This window comes from Phycodurus eques, chromosome 13 (genome assembly GCF_024500275.1).
Source record: "Phycodurus eques isolate BA_2022a chromosome 13, UOR_Pequ_1.1, whole genome shotgun sequence".
NCBI lineage: Eukaryota > Metazoa > Chordata > Actinopteri > Syngnathiformes > Syngnathidae > Phycodurus > Phycodurus eques.
In genome coordinates this window covers 22598668-22617884 of record NC_084537.1, presented here as the reverse complement: position 1 = coordinate 22617884, position 19217 = coordinate 22598668, and the positions used below count along the sequence as shown (strand labels likewise).

Here is a 19217-nt window from a genome sequence, read left to right as displayed (position 1 = left end):
ACAACATCAGTTGCTAATCAATGTATCAGATGCAAGGTATCAGACAGTTTAATGTTAACACAGTGACATCACCTGGACAAGTAGCCCTTGGCACTGATGTAAGATGACGTTTCAGTGGCGTCTGCAGCAGTGTCATAATCGGAGCTGCAAGACACTGATGGAGTAGATAGATGATGAGTTAATACTGTATGTGTGAGTACAGGTTGTTGATATCGATGACAATTTGTTAGCTCAAAGTCTGTCATGAACATGGTTGGGGCAAAGGCCGTTCTGCATTTTGCCCCACTGTTACCTAAGTGGGGCTAATTAACATAATAACTGCCCCTATACTGGGTTTCTCCGGCAGCCAAGTTCGGTGAAGATTCAGGGCCACTTTTACAGTAAGTGATGGGTCAGCCACCGTCTTAAACACTACATCAAAGCCAAAGTGTAAGCAGTTTTGTCTGATGCACAGATTAGCATTAGCGTCTGATAAACGGTACATACTTAATTGCTCAGTTAAGTTATCCATGTGGTTGGGGGAGGAATACAGTATTTGTGTTTGCCGCTGCATGCGCCACATACACGGCCCACGAAGTAATTCGGTGGCTGGGTGTTGAAGTGCTGCCTTCACAAGGGAAATTAGAATCTATGTTGTCTTTGTGCGGGCTTGCGCCTTGGCCATTTTTAGATATGGGGCACCAGATAACTAGCAACCCTTTATTGCTCAGTGACTTTTTTTTTTTTTTTTGTCAATGTCTTTATGTCTCAAAAGTGTTCTCTGTCAATTGACTGTCTGTTGTCGTACTAGAGCGGCTCCAACTACCGGAGACAAATTCCTTGTTTGTTTTTTGGACATACTTGGCAAATAAAGATGATTCTGATTCTGAAGTGCTCCACTCTAAGTCATCATGGTGTTGAAATACACTAGAATGTACACTAGTCGGAATGTGCAGTACTCATCAAAAACCTACACTAATGCTGTAGTGAAGTAAACACAGTAAACATTTGTTTGAAAAACTCCTCTAGGCCATAAATTTAAAAGTAAGGGCCCCCTATCGATGCAAAATAAGCACTTGTGTGAGTGAATAAAATGCTTAAACTCACAGTCAACCCTGAGTTCAGCCCTGGTGGCCGTAATACCGCTGCTGTTTTCCGCCGTGCAGCGGTAAGCGCCCATGTCAGTGGGCAACACAGCGGTGATTATAAGCTGATGGCAGCCCTCCTGGTCCTCATTGATCATGTAGTGGTCATTCTCCTCCAGCACTTTGCCGTCTTTGTACCAGCGGACAGTGGGTGACGGCTTGCCGATCACCACGCAATCGAAGCTGACAGGATAGCCATCCGGCACGTCCTGATTTTGTAACTCTGTCAAGAAGACGGGAGCAGCTGGTGGAGGAAAAAAACAGTACAAACACAAAATAGTTTGACTGAATGCTACCCTCTTTACGATGAACTGAATTTTTGTAGACCCTCAACGTGGAATAATCATAAGAAAAAAGAGATACATTCTTATTCCTACCAGGAGCTCCAGACAGGAATGCAGGAGGTTGTTTTTCTTGAGTGGGCGTTTCCCTACCATCTTCAGTGTATCCCAACTTCCTAATACGCAGCTCTACTTTGAGATGTCCGGCCTCCAGGATAGTGGTCTCCACGGGTACTCCGTGGATCGTAAACATCTCCTGGAACCTCTTTGATGCCACCTCTGCCTCTGACCACGTGTCAAAGCGGATATAAATGTAGGTGTCGTCCTCACGGTAAGAGTGAGGATCCGGAGGACGGAGGTCTCCTTCGTCTGCGCTGACAAAAGGCTCTTCCTCCACGTCCGGCGGGAGATGCGTACGCAGCAGCCGGCGGAGACGTCTGCTCGCCTGTCTCAGCGACTCGTCCATCTCGCTCCCTGACGAGCTATCAGGCTCGCTGTCTGCGCTGTAGCCAACTGTCAGTGGACGCCGCCCGGATGATTCTCTCACCGTTCCCACGGTGACCTTACCACTGTGAGAGATGACTCCAAACTTATTGGTGACCTCACATGTGTACACGCCTGTGTCCTTTGTGGTGATGGCAGTGATGACCAGAGAACATGTGCCATCGTTGTAGATGTCGATGTGGTGGTGCTTGCCGTCAGACAGCTGTTCTCCATCCTTCAGCCAACGCACCTTATCAGGTTTACCCTCTGCCACACATTCCAGATGTATGGTGCCATTTGGCTCTTTGGTCTGGTCTTTGAAGACCTCCTTGAAGATGGGCCGCATATCCTTGCGTGCCTTGTAGCCCTTGAAGGCAGCTTGGATCTTAATGGCAGCTTCTCTGAGCTCAGGCTCGTCTTCTTTGCTGATCTCCAGCATGTCAGTCTCCTGTGTTGACACGTGTTTTGTTTCAGTCCGCTGAACTGTAGCCGTTGTCTGGTCAGACATCTGGAAGTGTTTAAAGAAGCGCTCTGTGGCTAGTGTCTGGTTGTCAGAGGTCACAACCGTAGCTGAAGACTGAAGCTGGCTATTCTTCTTAAGGTAGGACACAAGTGAAGAACTGCCAGAACTGGACTCCTCAGAGCTGGTGTACAATTTAGACTCTGTCTGTTTCTTGGTCTGCTCCTTCTCTGCTGGCTTCATCTCTACATTCTCTGAAGCACTGCTCTCCTTCTTCCCTGTTTTGTTTTGGCCACCTTTATCATCCTCCGAGTGTTCAGTGATGGAGTCTAGAGTGGGCTCACGACTCATGCGCCTTTTCTTGGCCGAAGCCTCCCAAAGTTCATGTAGATCTTCTTCAGCAGCCTCTGGAGGAAGACTGGGCTGTCCTAGTTGCTCCGACTCGACTTCTTTTACCTCTGTTTCTATAGACAAACAGCTTTTTTAATTAAACCTTCGGCACCATTCACACAAAGAATGCAGTCTTAAGCAATGGTGGACCATGCATTTGGTATCTGGGCTTTCATGGGGGACTTGAGGACAACTTTGGGACAAGTCTTAATACCACCACTACCACATCGCAATTATAGAAAGCATCAATACTGTACAAAAACACAATATAGCAGCTAAAACTATGACACTGATTGAACTTTTCCGCCTTGAAAAACACTATAGTGTAGTCCCAAAGGGCGTGGCGCTGCCGCCGGTGAGGTTACCATGTAGTTCCACCCATGACTTCTTGTGCTAGCCGCTTGTTAGCTAGCCGATGCCCGGCTAGCTGCTACATGGGGTCCTTGTCTTCCCCTCTCTTTTGACTCTCTTTTCTCTGTGTATTCTCCACCAACAGCGAAATATAGCTACGGCGGCCATGGCAATACGTGTTTATGTGTGGGCGGGTCTGTCGCCGTAATTTGTTTGCAATTGTCCAGTTCTTTCTAGTTCAGGTGGATTGCTTGGTGTGCGGCTGGCTTTAATGTTAAAAATTTGGGATGAATGAGGTGCATCTACTTTGTTTATTACATTAACAAATTCAGATTTAAATAGTAGATTTAAGTAGAATCCACTTTAGAAATTTTAGTGCTAAAACGTATATCCACTCACCCAGCTGCACAGTCTGAGGAAGCTCAACAGGCTCTCCTGTGCCGGCTCTGTTGATGGCCGCCACTCTAAACCTGTAGCCGGTGGCCTGGATCAGATTTTCTACCACAAACTCTGTGTTGCAGACGAGAGTTGAGTGACACGGAAGCCAGAGACTGCTGTCTGCCAGCCTCAACTCCACTTTGTAACCCAGAATGGAACTCCCTCCGTCATGTAGGGGAGTGAACCAGGAAAGGGTGACAGACTGTTTGGTCTTGCTGAGGACCTCAGGGTCCTCCGGGGGGTCAGGTACAGCTGTGATAAAAGTGGAGAGGAAAGCAGCAGGAATTAGAAGTAGATTCTCACTCATAAAAGACCACAGAGAAGGCTGTCTGAATTTTTTTCAGCAATTTAGATGCATTTCTACCTCCACATTTCTCAACCAATTCAAACCATCAAAATATTCAGCTTATTCAGGACATCCGAGGAACTATTTTTTACATTCCACAAATTCCCACAAGACAGAAAACCATTCAAATTAATGGAGAAATTAAACACATTTACTTCTATCCTTGAATTTTGCTTTTAATTTTTTTCGGTCTCATAATCTAAAATGTGCTACAGTACATACCTGTACAGCATTTCAGTTCAGTGTCTACTCTTCGGAATTTACATGCCATTTCTACAGAAATTTTAATTGCTAGTTTCTTGATTACTGTATTCCCCACTGGAAAAACTACTATTGCTGTAGTAATTCCAACATGATGACAAAAAAAAAGGTGAAGTAAACAATTAAAATACTCACTAATAATAGAGAGCTTGGCCAGAGAAAGAGCATCCCGAGCTGCGAACGTGATTTCCTGCTGGGGCATTAGCGGTGCCTGCCTCAGGATGAGGCGATAACGACATCCATCGTTCCTGGCGATCCACAGGTCGCCAGGTTTGAGTTCCACTCCATTAGCGTACCAAATGACTTCTGCCACGGGTACGGGCTCGGTCAGCTCCACACTAAACTCCACCCTTTCTCCGATCACGGCCACCATGTCCTCCAGATGCCTCTTCACGCCCAGCTGCCAGCCTTTGACAGAGAGCTGGGCAGATGTGGACGCCGTGCCTGTTCTGAAAGTGACTGTGCAACTGTCACTAATGCACAGCTCTTTGAGGAGGAGCAGGTGACGACGGCCACTCTCAAAGGACACAATCTCAGCTTTGGGTGAGTCCTTCACCGGTTTGCCATCCAGAAGCCACTGGCAGTCTTTGTTCTCCGGGCGAGACAAGGCAGATTCGAACAAAGCTTCTCCTCCATCAAAGGTTTCTGCATTCTCCAGGCCTTGGACGATGTAGATGGGTTTGGCTGTTGGGGAGGAACAAATAAGAGACAAAAATGGGTGATATGGTTCTTTGGACACTGTGGCGAAAAGCAGCAGATTAGTTGATAGCGCCACAGAATTAACAGGTAGGAGACTCCCTGAAGACCGGTGCTCTTTCCATGTGGAGGAGAGCTCACCTTCCACATGAAGCGAAGCAACCACACGGGTCCCCTCCGCCTCACAGGAGTAGGCGCCCCTGTCGCCGGAACACACGCGGCTAATGTACAAGCGAGCCACAGTCCAGTCCTGATCCACTACCACCCTGCGGCCATCAGGCTGCAATGGCTGCCCGTCTTTCTTCCACTCAGCCGTCACCGGCCTCGAGAACTGGCAGATGAACTCGGCCGGTTGGTTCTCGACCACCCTAAGGTCCTCCATGTCGTTCACCACTTCAACTGTGGGATCTGAGGTTGAGGTCAGGCGTTACAGGGTCAGGGCGGTGCCTTAAGACTGATCGTATTTGTGCAGCACATGCCAAAAGTGGGCTTTATAACCCCCAAACCTTTTAAAGTGAATGATATTAAGGATTGACCTGACAATTATTAGGGGTCAACAAGCCCAAAATGTGCCCCAAGATATGGTTAAAGTCGACAATGACAATGGAGTCCAGTTTAAACTCAAAAGGATGGGTCACATAATGTTAGAGAGGGGTGTATGTTTGCAGGTTAAGGGCAGGGTCATTTGGTCAAATGGTGTAATAAGTAAAAGTGAGTCATGGAAAGCAACAGGCCAGAATGGATGTGTGGAGCAGCACTGCACTGGGTGGAGGTATTTTCCAAATTAGTTTTTTTTAATGACTAAATCTAGGAGATCCCAATCTTTCACAGGGGTTACATTCTGCAAAGCCCCTCGAAAAGTGAACATCTGCGAATATCGGACACCCTTGCATGGTTCGAGAATTTAAGTTAATACCTAAACCCTCCCTCACTCCAAACACATTCTAGACACTAAAAACCTGAATAAATACACGTATTGTAACTCATTTTAAAGTCAGTGTACTTACCAGTGAAGATAAATGTTTTGTGGTTACTAAGCACCTCCCATATAGACTGTAACTGTATAATATGCTTTATTTCTTTATTTGTAAGGAATTGTAGTTTCAATTATGACATGAATATGAACTCCGTACCTTTTTTTTTTATATATATATAAAATGAGAAGCTCATGCATACTGAAGCACACTCAATAACAATCGATACATCGAATAGAGAATTGTACGAACTGTAAAAGAATAATTGACAACAACTTGCAGATTTAAAGTGTAACCTCCAAAATTAAAAGCTATCCGTTCTGTGATGGTTGCCTTCCAAGTTGTTCTAATTTTAAAACATTTTTCACCAAATAAAATAATGAAATCAAAATTATTTTTTTCAGTCAAAAAAAAACAAAAAACTTTGCAAACTGAACAGGCAATGTTTTAAGTAACTTTAACTATACAGCAATGTTAACTGCTCAACAATAAAACTTAACAACCAAAAGAAAGATTTATCATCCTTTGAAGACCCCTGACAAACGTGTAATGAGAGCCAACAGAAATACGTTTGCAGATACTGTCACCTAATATAATTTTGTTACATAACTGTTGTACAGTGGATCATTTCTGTTAGCATCTGCTTGATAAAATGTGTGGGCTCATGTACTGTAATTGACATTTAATTAATTGTGTTGCTCATATTGCAGCCAGAAGCTTTGCAAGCTCACAGTAAATCCCACTTTCTGTTCTTTGGTCATCATCATACTTTTCTCTTGTTCCTCATTTTCCATTTTTCTTTTAATCGAAACACAAAAGGAAAAAAAAGGTAAAGAAAAATCAAAACCTGCATGCCTCAATCCTCATTTGAGCATTTTTTTCTCTCTTCCAATCAAAGTAAACGAAGGCTCGATTATCGGATGTCTCTAAAAAATTATTCTGAGCAATTATCCTGTAGTTTGGGGTGGGTTAAGAGTGAGTTTTCCTTCCTAAACTTCTCAGAAAACGGTCGGGGGCCAACAATTGTAGATGTTAAACTTGTTCAATATTCAAATACATTCAAATCCTTGTGTGTGTTCAAAATACAGATTAGCTGAGTCACGGACTGTATGATTGTGATGTGAAATGAAATGAGCCAGTTAGCAAGGTTAAAGTGTTAAAAATGTGTGTACTGAGGTGAAGTCATCATTAGATGTACTGACATCTCACGTGACATCATAAAAGATGATGCTTTAAACTCGTGACTTTTGAGGCATATTTTCCCCCAAAATGTTGGTTGAATTCCAAATTCCCACCACTTCTGGGGCATTTGACTGGCTTGGATATTCTTATATTTAAAATAGATTAACCACGATAATTTAATTCATTTATTTCAGTTTCGGCAGGATTTTTGTCATGTTCATGTCCACTTTGTACAGCGATACCTTTGACAAGGAGCTTGGCTGCTGAGGTTAAACTGCCAGCTTTGAACACGACAGTGCCCGAGTCATCTGTGGCCAGGTTCTTAAAGGTGAGTGTGTGGACGTTGCCCTCGCTCAGCCCTATCTCGCTAAAGGAGCCGCTCTTCACCAAACTGCCGTCCAGCCACCACTGCACCTTGCCGGGCGCCTGGCCGGACAGCTGACAAGAGAAGGTTGCCCATTCCCCAACAAAAACGTCGACGGCCTTAAGACCACACACAATGTAGACGTCGTTCACTGTTGAGCGAAAATAAAGATATAGGCACAACTTGAGCCTATCCATTTTCATTACACTAGTACAGGGGTTCCTCGGTTTACGACGGAATTCCATTCCTACAATGGCGACACAGTCGGGACGCAACATAGCCGATCACTATCCTATGCTAAAGTCATAATTACAGTAAATCTTGGTGTTAAAACACTTCAAGGACATAAATACAAAACAAGCCAAGGAAAAACAGTAAGTACGGCGGTAACTGAATCTGCCTTCTCGTGCCCAATTATGATGTGTTGTTACGCCGCCAATGCGTGTCATTCGAGACCTTGAAACAGAGTACGTCGGGACTGTCATAAACCAAGGTTCCACTGTATTGTCTTGATTAGATGCCATATTTACCCAAACAGTGGAAGTGCACACCATTATCCAAGTCAGTAGTGAACAGTTATCATTTCAGTAGCAAGGCACACTTGTAAGAAACAGTAAAAAGGTATGAAATTCTGCCTCATGCTTTGAATTGGGTAAAAAGTAGCACCACCTTGTGGACAAACTTGAAGGTCAGGACAGGGGCACCTTGGTTTACAACAGAGTTCTATTTCTATGGCAGCCACATAATCCGAATTTGTGCAGTCTTATATCAGTTGTAGTAACGTTATAATTAATACATAAATAATGAATATTTGCATGAAAAGACTTTAAGGCCATTAATATAAAACAATAAAATGAAAACCGGTAAGTCCAGCAATTACTGAGAATCTCCTTGTGCCACGTGACCACATATTTTTATAGTGCAGTGCAAACTACTTCACTGCGGGCCATTTGTAACTTTGAAACCTCTTATGTTGGTAGAGTCGTAAAACAAGGAACTCCTGTAAAACAACACAAAAGACAGATCAAACAGTATTTCAATACACTACCTTGCACTGTGACAGAAGCGGTGGTGAGCTGATCTCCTGCATCACAGGTGTAGTAACCACTGTCGTCCGGAGCCAGGTTCCGGATACAGAGCTCTTGAATACACCCTTCCTCCCAGATGTCATACTTCTTACCAGGTGCAAGAACCAGGCCACCTTTCCTCCACTCCACGCGGACTCCCGGCTTGGAGAGCTCACAGCGGAGGGTGACGTCGTCGCCCTCGATGGCTTCCAGGTTCTTCAGTTCCTTCTTGAAGAATGCTGGGGCAGCTAGTGGGATGATAAAACAGGAGAGAAGGAAATACCAAAATGGATGATCTCTGCAGTTGAGCTCCTTTAAAGGAGACCTGTCAAAGAAAATTTACATTTTATTGACTTGCGTACAAATGGTTCAGTCTGTGAAGTGCCTGCCCACCCATCAAGTGTGAAATTAATCAGCCATGTAAATCTTTTCTTATCTACGTAATTAGATTGGTCATCATCCACTATTATTGTTTACCTTTCACAGTTAGGGTGATGTCACACTGATCATCTCCGGTCTCGCAGGTGTACGTCCCCGCGTCCTCAGGCAGCACATCGTGTATGCGAAGCTGCTGGAATGCTCCGTGTTGCTTCAGGTCGTACTTGAGACCTGCTTTGATGGCCGCGTCGTTTCTCATCCAGATCACGGTCACGTTGGGGTCGGAGATGGTGCAAGCCAGGGTGACAGTTTCCCCCTCTAATGCCGCCGTGTTATGCGGCTTCTCTACAATGAGCACTGGAAATATGAGAAATGTGCATTGTCATAATGCTGATTTGCATTTTTATGAGACTGATCATTCAGCAGCATTTCCCTTTGCCAAGTCAAGTATGGTCGTTTCTGTCCTTTACCTTTTGGTTTCTCTTCCACCAGCAGACAAGCGACGCTTTTTTCTTCACCGACAACGAAGGCGACATCTCCCGATTCATCAGTGGTCACCATCTTCAGAGCCAAGCGATGCACTCTGCCGTCGCTGGTCATTTGGTTCAGATCATTGCTCTGGAGGAGGTTGTCTGCGAGCCACCACTGCCCATGGGTCACACCGGTGTGAGACAACTCCACCTCGAAGACGGCATCCTGCCCGCTTTGCACGGTAATGTCGTGCAGTTCCCGCAGGATGCGTACGTGTTCTGGGGACAAATGGGAGGTCAGTGACAAAGGACAACAAATAAATAAATAAATATACAGTGAACCCTCACCTCTTTGTGGTTCATTATACACAAATTCACCTATTTAGATTTTTTTGCGTTTTCTTTTTTTTTTTTTCTGGAACCTATCATCAGCTAATTTCTGAAAAACTCCCCTATTCGTGATTTTCATGCTCTTGCTGAAAAGCTCTAAGATTTCACAAGATGGCTCGACTGAGATCTTTGGGAGGAGCTTTAGCCTGGGTTGTTAGTGGAAGTTGAACAGCAGGGGCTAACAAGGGGTCCTTAGTTAGCACCGTGCTTACTATTTTTACCATTTGATTATTTTATATTTATGACCTAGAGGTCTTTTTGAAATATTTATTTAATGCAAGCAACATGAAAAGAGACACTCATGCATTTACCACCATACTTAAAATTATATTAAAAGTGAAAAGTATTTTTCATACAAATATTTAATCTACTGACATGATTTTACTACTGCGTTAGCGTAGGTTGCGATTTCTGATTTACATACAAATTCCGGCTCTGTCGCCATCATCGGAACCGAACATCGTCGTAAACCGAGGATCTCTTGTAATCAATCAATAGTTTGATTTACCTTTCACAGTGACAGTAGCAGTGCTTTTCTCATCACCCGTGTCGCAGCTATACTGCCCACTATCCTCTGGTTTCAGCTTGTGAATGATAAGAGTGTGAGTGGCGGCGCTCTGCTCGATGCTGTATTTCTCCCCGTGGGCGAGCAGAGTTGAGCCCTTCCGCCAGGACACCTTGCAGTCGGGGCTGGATGTCTCACAGGACAAAATGACTTTTTCACTCTCGGTGCCCTCTTGGCTGTTAAGAGTCTTCTTGAATAAAACAGGCACAGCTGCCAGAAAAGACCATAGTGATTGATTTAGAATGGATCATACTGCATTTTTTTTTTCCCAGATGGAAATACAGCCTCTATAACACATAATGTTGTCTTAACTACAGTGATCAGAAATCCTGATTTAGCATCTACTGATTTGGGTGTAAAAAAAAAAAAAAAAAAAAAAAAAAAAAAAGCTTAATTTCATCCCCATCTACATAGAAAGTCATCGATAAATAAGTCAACGTATCAGATGAATAATAAACGTAGATGCCTGCTCAATCCATCTTAAATCCCTCCTTCCTACTGCACAGTCTCACTGGTCAATTCTTATAGCAGCACCAGTTTCTAATTTAGCCAACGTTTTGTGGTTGGTTAGGATTAGCATTTGTAGTGGGTTCATATTTAAAGTGGGAGGAAAAGAATAAGATGTTGAATTTTTTAAATTTATTTTTATTTTTTAATATAATAATAGTTGTCAACAAAAAAAGGGCTAAAATGAAAACTGTTACATTTATTTTAACAAAACAAACTTCATGTTATGTTACTAATGATTCAAAACAAAATTGAACAATTATATAACCATAGGTTGATCAGCAGAACCTAGACGTAGTTTCATAAGCAATTTCTAAAAGGAAAAGTGTGTGTGAGAAAGGAAGAATGAGTCAAAGATTAGGAGCACCATGTCTCCAAGAGTATCCACCATCCAGGATGAAGAAGGGTGATATAGACGTGTCTGACAAATATCAAGTATTAGTGCATGTGCTGTGACAAGCTAAATATTTCCTTACCTCTGACTGTCAGCGAGGCCGTGGATGTGTGGTTTCCCACCGAGAAAGTGACCGTGCCCGAGTCCGCCTCGGTGACGCCCCGAAGTGTGAGACTGTGTGTGGGACCTTCTGCCTTAATAACATTCATTTCATTATTCTGTAGCGGGATGTCCTGGAGTTTCCACTGAGCTGTCTGCACGTCCTCGTGTGAGACTAGACACTCAAAGTGGACGTCCTCGCCTTGGCCGACCACACAGCTCTCCAAGAATTTCACGATGGACACCTTCACTTCTGTTCAAGAGATGGATACTTGATGTTTGGGGTTGAGCAAGTGCTTGGAAAATACATAACAAGGAAGGTGTGTTAATATTGGTGATGGGATGAAATGAGTGATCAAACACAGGAAATCAAAAGTGTTTGTCGTTAGGTAGAAGTGCTCCAAGAAAAGTGAATTCCACACGTGTGCGAGGGCAAATTACATTTGAACATTTCAAATGTAGTCAAGACAGCCCAAAACAGGATCAGTGGAAATGAGATCGTTGAATTCATGCGCAAGTGTGGACAAAGTGAGTCGAAAGGTGTGAATAAAAGAAGTGCACACAAGACGAAAACCAAATAAGGGCCCACCCTGCACAGTGAGGGTGGCTGAGGTCTTGTGACTGTCCGTATCACAGACGTAATCTCCCGAGTCCGCTCCCTGCAATTTATAGATGACGAGTTCTACAAGGGTCCCTGCCTGTTTCAAGCGATACTTGCTGCTGGATGCAAGCACCCTATCACCGTGTCTCCAGATCACACTCGCTCCGGGCTTTGAGGTCTCACAGCGGAGAACCGCACTCTCCCCTGCCTGCCTCTCAAGGTTCTGCAGTTGACTTTTGAAAAGCACTGGCTGGGCTACAAACAAAGAAAATGATTACACAGTATTTGCGGTAATTGCTGCTGCTGCTGCAAAAAAAAAAACATAGCCAAAGTCAGAAGTAGGGTACGCGCATAAAAATTATCTGGCCCCTTCTGACTGAGTCAGCAAAGGTTGATTATATGTGGTCCGAGGTGTATTCAGGGCTCAGGCCGCTACTCTCAAATATTAAACATAATGAATATTTTTGGGATTGTCACATGGAACTGAACAATCAAGGGGTAATAAAGGGAAGTGGAATAATACAAACTTAATGTAAACTACCGTAAACTTTGGACGATAGGCTGCAACTCCCCTTGCCCACCCGCGCCAGCTTTAACAGCTGGCGGCTCAAATTCAATTGTGCCTATTGTGCGGATTTTCCTGATTCCAGGAGTGCCACATTCTTGTCTATTCTTAGCTCCTCATTAACTCACCAAAAATCGTGTTTACTGTTAAAATACATTTTTGATGAGCTCCATGATGACATGTTAGTATTTCACATTTTTAAATGAAATGTGCACACACAGAAGCATTCGGATCGGTATTCAGGTATATTGAAGGTGGTCGACCTGGCCATTGAAAAATGCAATTCAGCTTCTGCAAACTGTTTTGTTGGTCATATTTGCATGTGAAATATGTTGCTTGTGTGCGTAAAAAAATGTTGTTTTTTATTTAGGAATTACACAGTGGTACATTGACTTGCAAGTGCAGCAAAGTCTTTTTCCACTCATTGGTCTGTCTGTGTACTACGCCACATTTGAATGCACTTCTGCTTTGGGGGATGAGACTCTTGTTTGTTGTAGCCAGGTCTTTAAGTGTGCGGTGTGTTGTCATCTCGAAGTTTATCACACGCTATGAGAAGAATAACAACACACGCGACAGTTATCAATTTATGTGTGTACCCCGCTTTGGTCAAAGAGAGTAGTCTCTTAATGGGAATCATACCCTTCACAGCCACATGTGCTGTGCTTTGATGAAACCCAGCGTCGCACGTGTAACAGCCCATGTCGTCTTTGTCTACGGCGTGGATTACTAGCGCGGCGGTGTGCTCCGTCTGTCTAATGTCATACTTGGAACACGGACAAAGACCAAGTTCTTCTTTCCTCCACTCAACAGGGACACCAGGTTTGGAGAGCTCACACTGCAGAGCCACGCTTTGGCCCTCATCGGCGATTTGGTCTTCCAGCTCTTTTGTAAAAGTGACTGGGAGAGCTGATGGATAGAATTCAATGACCAGAAAATGTGAATTGGGAACAGGGATGGAGAAGATGGGAAATTGAGGAGAGAAAATGAAAAGACTGAAATGGGCAGCTTGAATCCCAGAGATGAGTCCATCCTACCATTGACTTTAAGGAAGGCGGCGCTTGTTTTGTCCTCCCAAGAGCAAGAGTACGTTCCTATGTCACAAGGTCTTAAATCAAAGACCTGTAGTTCATAACGGAATCCACTTTGTGTCATCTGGTACTTTTCTCCACAACTCAGGAGATGAGTTCCCTTCTTCCACTCGACGGGAAGTCCCGTCTTAGAAAGCTCACAAAACAGAGTAACACATCGTCCCTCGTCAGATTCTTGGCTTTCCACTTCTCGCAGCAATGTGACTGGAAGCGCTGGAGGTGAATGCATAAAAAAAATATACCACGTGTGGAGTGATCACTTTCAGGTTGGGCACCAGATGAAGACTCGTGCCAGTTAAGAAATACTACAAAGTACATTTGAACTTACCTCACAAAGTGGATGATTGTTTTACGCGACAAAATGTATGATCACTCATACACACACACATTACAAATTCCACCCAGCCTTTCTCTAGTCAACTAAACACAGGATTTACTCGTATCTAAGATCAGAACAAACTTTCAGACCTTCCTTTGGCTGGAGGCACCTCATGAGTTACAAGGTTTGAACTGAAGCACAATTTAGACCCCAAGGTCACGCCCTTAATGCCTTGAATCCACAAAGGACCACAGCCAGAGAAGCTCATCATCGCAGAACGTCAGAGCAATTGCAATACTAAAAAATGGGCAGCAATGGTAACAGTAAGACAATTCATCTAAACCAATGCTGTCAAAACAAGAACCTGTCAATCAGCATAAATGGACTTCCGATTGTATAACACAGCATCGTGAGCAACTTGGTTTTCAGTCTCTTGCTCAAAGGCGCTTGGAAGCTCGCGATCCAACCCTGAGACATGCCCCCCATTCAAAATGTCAAACATTCCAGAGTACGGAGCCTGAGCCCGCATTAAACCACTGGGTGACCGTAATTACATTTTCATTCAATGACAACAGCAAAAGTTCTGCATGAAAAGCCATTAAATGGCAACTCTGTTTCTCACATTATTTTTTACCAAATTTTGTCATATAGTGGCTACGGGCATTTATCTATTTCACTGCAGAGAATACTTGTTGTGAATATTAGGTGTGGATATTTGTACAAATGCTTAGCTACTGTTTAATTTGATCCTGTAATACCAGAATTTCTATATTCTGGAATGAATAAAGGCTCATTTTATAAACTGTATTCGTAAAATGTTGCGGTAACCTTCCGCTTTAATGATGACCATGTCTTCCCTGAGGACAGAGTGTATTGTGGCAACGATGCCTACATTGACACACGTGGGTCTCGTGGTAAAAGTATTGTAAGTGTCTATTTGAGGTGTGCTATTTTTTAAAGCGGACGACACATACATACTGTAGAGAGTAGGCCACTATTTGAGAAAATAACTAAAGCGGTGCAGTGTCATTATTTTACCTTCAACTCTGAGCTCTCGCTTTTCTTGTTCCACAAGTTGCTGCTTAGAGGTCTCTCTGGTCTGTTGCAGAGTCACAACTATGAAATTAATACAGAAAATTGGAACATTTGTTGGAAAATTTGCTTAACTTTGTGCCAGACAGCCAACAACTATTGAGGCGAACACAGAAGACAACGAGGACCTGGCCAGGCATTCAGCATCCATGCAGTCACTTCCATATACCACATCGATGCACGGCACTATTTACACAAAAAGCACATGGACTGGCATTACCTTCTACTGTTTCACATATCTCCTGCTTCGTCTGCTTGTCTTTATCAACTACCAATGTAGCTTCAGTCCTTTTGGCTGAAATGCAAATATAATCAGAATCATCTTTATTTGCCAAGTATGTCCAAAAAACACACAAGGAATTTGTCTCCGGTAGTTGGAGCCGCTCTAGTACGACAACAGACAGTCAATTGACAGAGAACACTTTTGAGACATAAAGACATTGACAAAAACAGTCACTGAGCAATAAAGGGTTGCTCGTTATCATATATGGATAATAGCAGCATCTGTGCAAAATTTAAGCCCAAGACCTGAGCAAAGCAACAAATTGTCAAATACAAAACACAAACAAATTGCATGCTACCAACACAATTGGAAACTACCACAGCAATATGAAAATACACACATGTAAAAATGACAAGCGGAAAACTATTTTGTTCTTTTATAAACAGCATTTGACATACCCGATACAAGACAACCAAAAAAAACGAAAAAAAAAAAAAAAAAAACGAGACAGAACTGCACAAGGTTACACAAAAGTCATTACTATGACTTTACACAGCGCCATCATTCCTCTGTACCTTCCACTGTTTCTTCAGTTTCCAGTGTCTCTGAGTCCAGCTCAGCAGCAGTTACAGAAGCTGGGGCCTTCACAACTACAGGAAACAATTTTCATATATATACATTATCTTCTTTTCTGTTACGACAGTATACATAATTTTTTTTTTAATATGTTCCAAGTTTCAACTCTGTCACAAAGCTGCATTACAAAAAAAAGATCCAAGTGGCTTTAACACATCCATGAAACACATATTAGCAGATATTAAGAGTCATATCAACATATAAAACCTAAAATTATCCAGGCATTTCTCAGCATTCACAGTTGCAGAAGTGATTGTAATTTTAGTTTCTACTTCCAACTCTGACCTAATGTTGCAATCTCATTTGGAAATTACTGCCAACACCTAAAGCGACAAGAAAGCATCCACCAAAGCACGTCATAGAAAACCATGGATACTTTGTACCAACTAGCAAAAGCTGAGCCATAAAAATTATACTTTAAAGGAAGTAAAATGACCAGTACCTTCTACTGTTTCCTGTTATTTCCTGCCACACATTAAAAGCTTTGGCCTTCTTGAATACAGTATTACATAAAGACACAGACAACGATAACACATGTAGCCAGTACAAGTGGCAAATCTGTATACTACGCATATTTCAGCCACATCACTGAGAATATAACACAGTAGATGCACAGAAACAGCAAAAAAACCACACAAAAAAAGCTGTCCGCTATAACGATATATATCGTATGTACAATAGAAAGCCATGTTAACATTAATACCTTCAAAATGTTCTTTACTTTCCAGTATTTTTGTTTCCACTTTAGCAACAGGGAGGGAAGCTGGTGGCTTGATGCCTGGGAGGAAATAATAGTCATATACTGTAAAGTACTGTACTTCATTACCGACTTTATCATTAAACATACAAAAAATCATGTATTAATCATCATTTGATTAGTGCACAATAATTTGGCGTGATTTTTTTGGGTTTTTTTTGCGTTTCAGCAATTTAGACACAATTTTGAAGGGAAATTGTACTTTGTTTTTCTAGCTACCGGCCTACAGTAAGACAACAAGGACACATCACACAGTCAGTCTTATTCATGCACTGTGCTACCAAGGAAACTAGCGACTACGTAAGATGATAGAGGAGAGATTGAACCAAACAGTGCAGACTAGCTTAGCCCAATTTAAAAGTCCCCTTAAAAAGCTGTTCCAAGCAAACTGAAACATGACGACCATGAAGACCATTGCACAAAGTGCACATAAAAAGCCGATCTCTTCAACCGATACCTTTGATCTTGACAGAGGCTGTGGTTGTCTGCTCGCCACACACACAGCTGTAGTCTCCGCTGTCTTCAGGCACCACTTGGGTGATAAGGAGTTCATTCGCACACGCCTGCTGCTTTATCCAGTACTTATCTCCGTACGTCAGGACCTGCGCTCCCTTCTTCCACTCCACCGAGACTAAAGGTTTCCAAGTCTCACAGCGAAGTGTAACCATAGATCCCTCGTCGGCCTCCGTACTTTGCAGTTTCTTTGTGAAGGTCACTGGTTGAGCTGAAATACAATGATTACTGCCATAGCTGGAGCCTATTCCGGCTGGCTCGGGGCAAGAGGCGGGGTACACCCCGGACTGGTCGTCATTCAGACGTTTGTTTTTGGTATTTCAGCAATAGCATTTCTCAACATTTACCTTCAACTCTGAGCTCCCGAGTCTCTTGTTTTACAAGTTGCTTTTTAGAGATCTCTGTCGTCTGTTGCAGTGTCACAACTATGAAATTAAACATTTATTGGAACATCAGTTTGAAATACTGCTTAGCTTTGTGTCATGGCGCCAACAACTTTTGACAACATAAAAGACAACAAGGACCTGCCAGTCATTCAGCTTCCTTGCAGTGGGTAACCAAACAGACCAATATGATCCTCATTCGTAAGACAATTCAGCACACTCGTGGGACAACTAGGACGCACTAGTAGAACATTTGTGCTTTCTCTCACACCGCATAAACATCATTCCTCCTTGCGTCATGTATTTCATGTATCTTAGCTTTCTTAGTGTTTTGTTTGAGGGGGTTGGAATGGATTAATGGCATTTCCATGAATTTCAAAGGGGAAAGTTGATTTCTACACACTAATAGGTCCACTTTGACTGGCATACTAGTATGACAACTATGTGTTACTAGTGTGGGAAAACTGTGCACTAGTTGACAACTGTGTGCTACTAGTGATATAATACAATTTTACGAGCGCATGGCTGTCAACTAATGCACAGTTTTGCTTCACGTGTAACATGTAGTCATCTGACTAGTATGCCAAAGTTGTCCTACTCGTGTGCAGAAATGTTATACATTAGTGGAAGGCAGTAGTGAGGAAAAAAACATTACTGGTAAGACAGTCGTTCTTCTAGTGCACTGACTTAACTAGTGAGGACAAAATGAGTACTACGCCACTGTCTTCTAGCACCTCAAGCTGGGTATCAAGGATATTGACGAAATGGTGAATCAGCTTTCCATAGATCGACTATTTAAAATACTGTACATAAAAGACAATTGATGTGATAAAAAGACACACATATGCAGAAGCGTAGCCAAAAAATATATATATATAACGCACGGGGACACTTCAACAGACCACCATGATGCACAACACTGACTACACAAAAATGCATATGGACTGACGTACCTTCTACTGTTTCACGCATCTCTTGCTTCTGCTGCTTGTCCTTAGCAACTACCAACGTTGCTTCAGTCTCACTGGCTGAAATACAATTAGCACACAAGTATTATAGCAGAAAACTGCCTCCAGTTAAAACAATCTGCACGAGACCAGCACAATTGGCAACTTAAAGTGCCACCTTCCTTCCATACAAATACCTTTCACAGTTTCTTTAATTTCCAGCCTCTTTGATTCCACTTTCGCGGCTGTCAGGGAAGCTGCCAGCTTCACCGCTGAGAGAAAACAAATTTGTCACCTACTTTGTCATTATAAATAGATGGGAAAAAAACATGAGCCACTTCCATCCTAATCCAACATAAGGCCAGAAATGCACCATCAGGCAATTATTGTCAATAAACAGACAACAAAAGGGCAAAATGAAGTTAGATCTGCCATAATAAGATGTTTAAATTACAGTTGACATCTGAGAAGACCAAAAAGCAAGATCTTTTTAAATAACACATTTTCCTACCTTTGATTTTGAGACTCGCTGTTGTTTTGTCGTCTCCACACACACAGCTGTACTCTCCACTGTCTTCTTCTGTTGCTTTATGAATAAGGAGTTCATTCACTGTCACCTCCTGCTTCATCTGGTACATTTCTCCAGACTTAAGGATCTGTCTTCCCTTCTTCCATTCCACTGGGACGCCGGGTTTAGACGTCTCACAGCGAAGAGTAACACTGGATCCCTCATCCGCCTCTTGACTCTGCAGCTTCTTTGTGAAGGTCGCTGCTTGGGCTAAACATATTTTTAAGTGGTCAGCACCCAACGACATGTCATATCAAAATAGAAAACAGCTGTATAAAACTAAACAAAACCTAAACTAATGTGCA

General features: G+C 42.9%; 1 protein-coding gene across 18 annotated transcripts in view; it reads right to left on the bottom strand.

The window, feature by feature from the left end:
- obscnb (obscurin, cytoskeletal calmodulin and titin-interacting RhoGEF b) overlaps positions 1–19217 on the bottom strand; it is a 61388-nt gene that overhangs the window by 14817 nt on the left and 27354 nt on the right. For 6 of the 18 annotated variants that reach the window (XM_061693146.1, XM_061693148.1, XM_061693149.1 and 3 more), the window contains exons 39-60: positions 18856–19122; positions 18542–18616; positions 18351–18425; positions 17362–17439; positions 16959–17225; positions 16448–16522; positions 15684–15758; positions 15106–15180; positions 14832–14909; positions 11810–12076; positions 11204–11473; positions 10164–10430; positions 9266–9544; positions 8895–9152; positions 8399–8665; positions 7229–7501; positions 4972–5238; positions 4270–4818; positions 3489–3779; positions 1502–2812; positions 1087–1368; positions 73–154 (exon numbers count right to left, since the gene is read on the bottom strand). In XM_061693146.1, coding sequence (XP_061549130.1) covers positions 73–154; positions 1087–1368; positions 1502–2812; positions 3489–3779; positions 4270–4818; positions 4972–5238; positions 7229–7501; positions 8399–8665; positions 8895–9152; positions 9266–9544; positions 10164–10430; positions 11204–11473; positions 11810–12076; positions 14832–14909; positions 15106–15180; positions 15684–15758; positions 16448–16522; positions 16959–17225; positions 17362–17439; positions 18351–18425; positions 18542–18616; positions 18856–19122 — 5728 coding nt within the window. The remainder of the gene's footprint in view (positions 1–72; positions 155–1086; positions 1369–1501; positions 2813–3488; positions 3780–4269; positions 4819–4971; positions 5239–7228; positions 7502–8398; positions 8666–8894; positions 9153–9265; positions 9545–10163; positions 10431–11203; positions 11474–11809; positions 12077–14831; positions 14910–15105; positions 15181–15683; positions 15759–16447; positions 16523–16958; positions 17226–17361; positions 17440–18350; positions 18426–18541; positions 18617–18855; positions 19123–19217) is intronic. The other 12 variants (XM_061693147.1, XM_061693153.1, XM_061693154.1 and 9 more) reach the window with 12 other exon arrangements.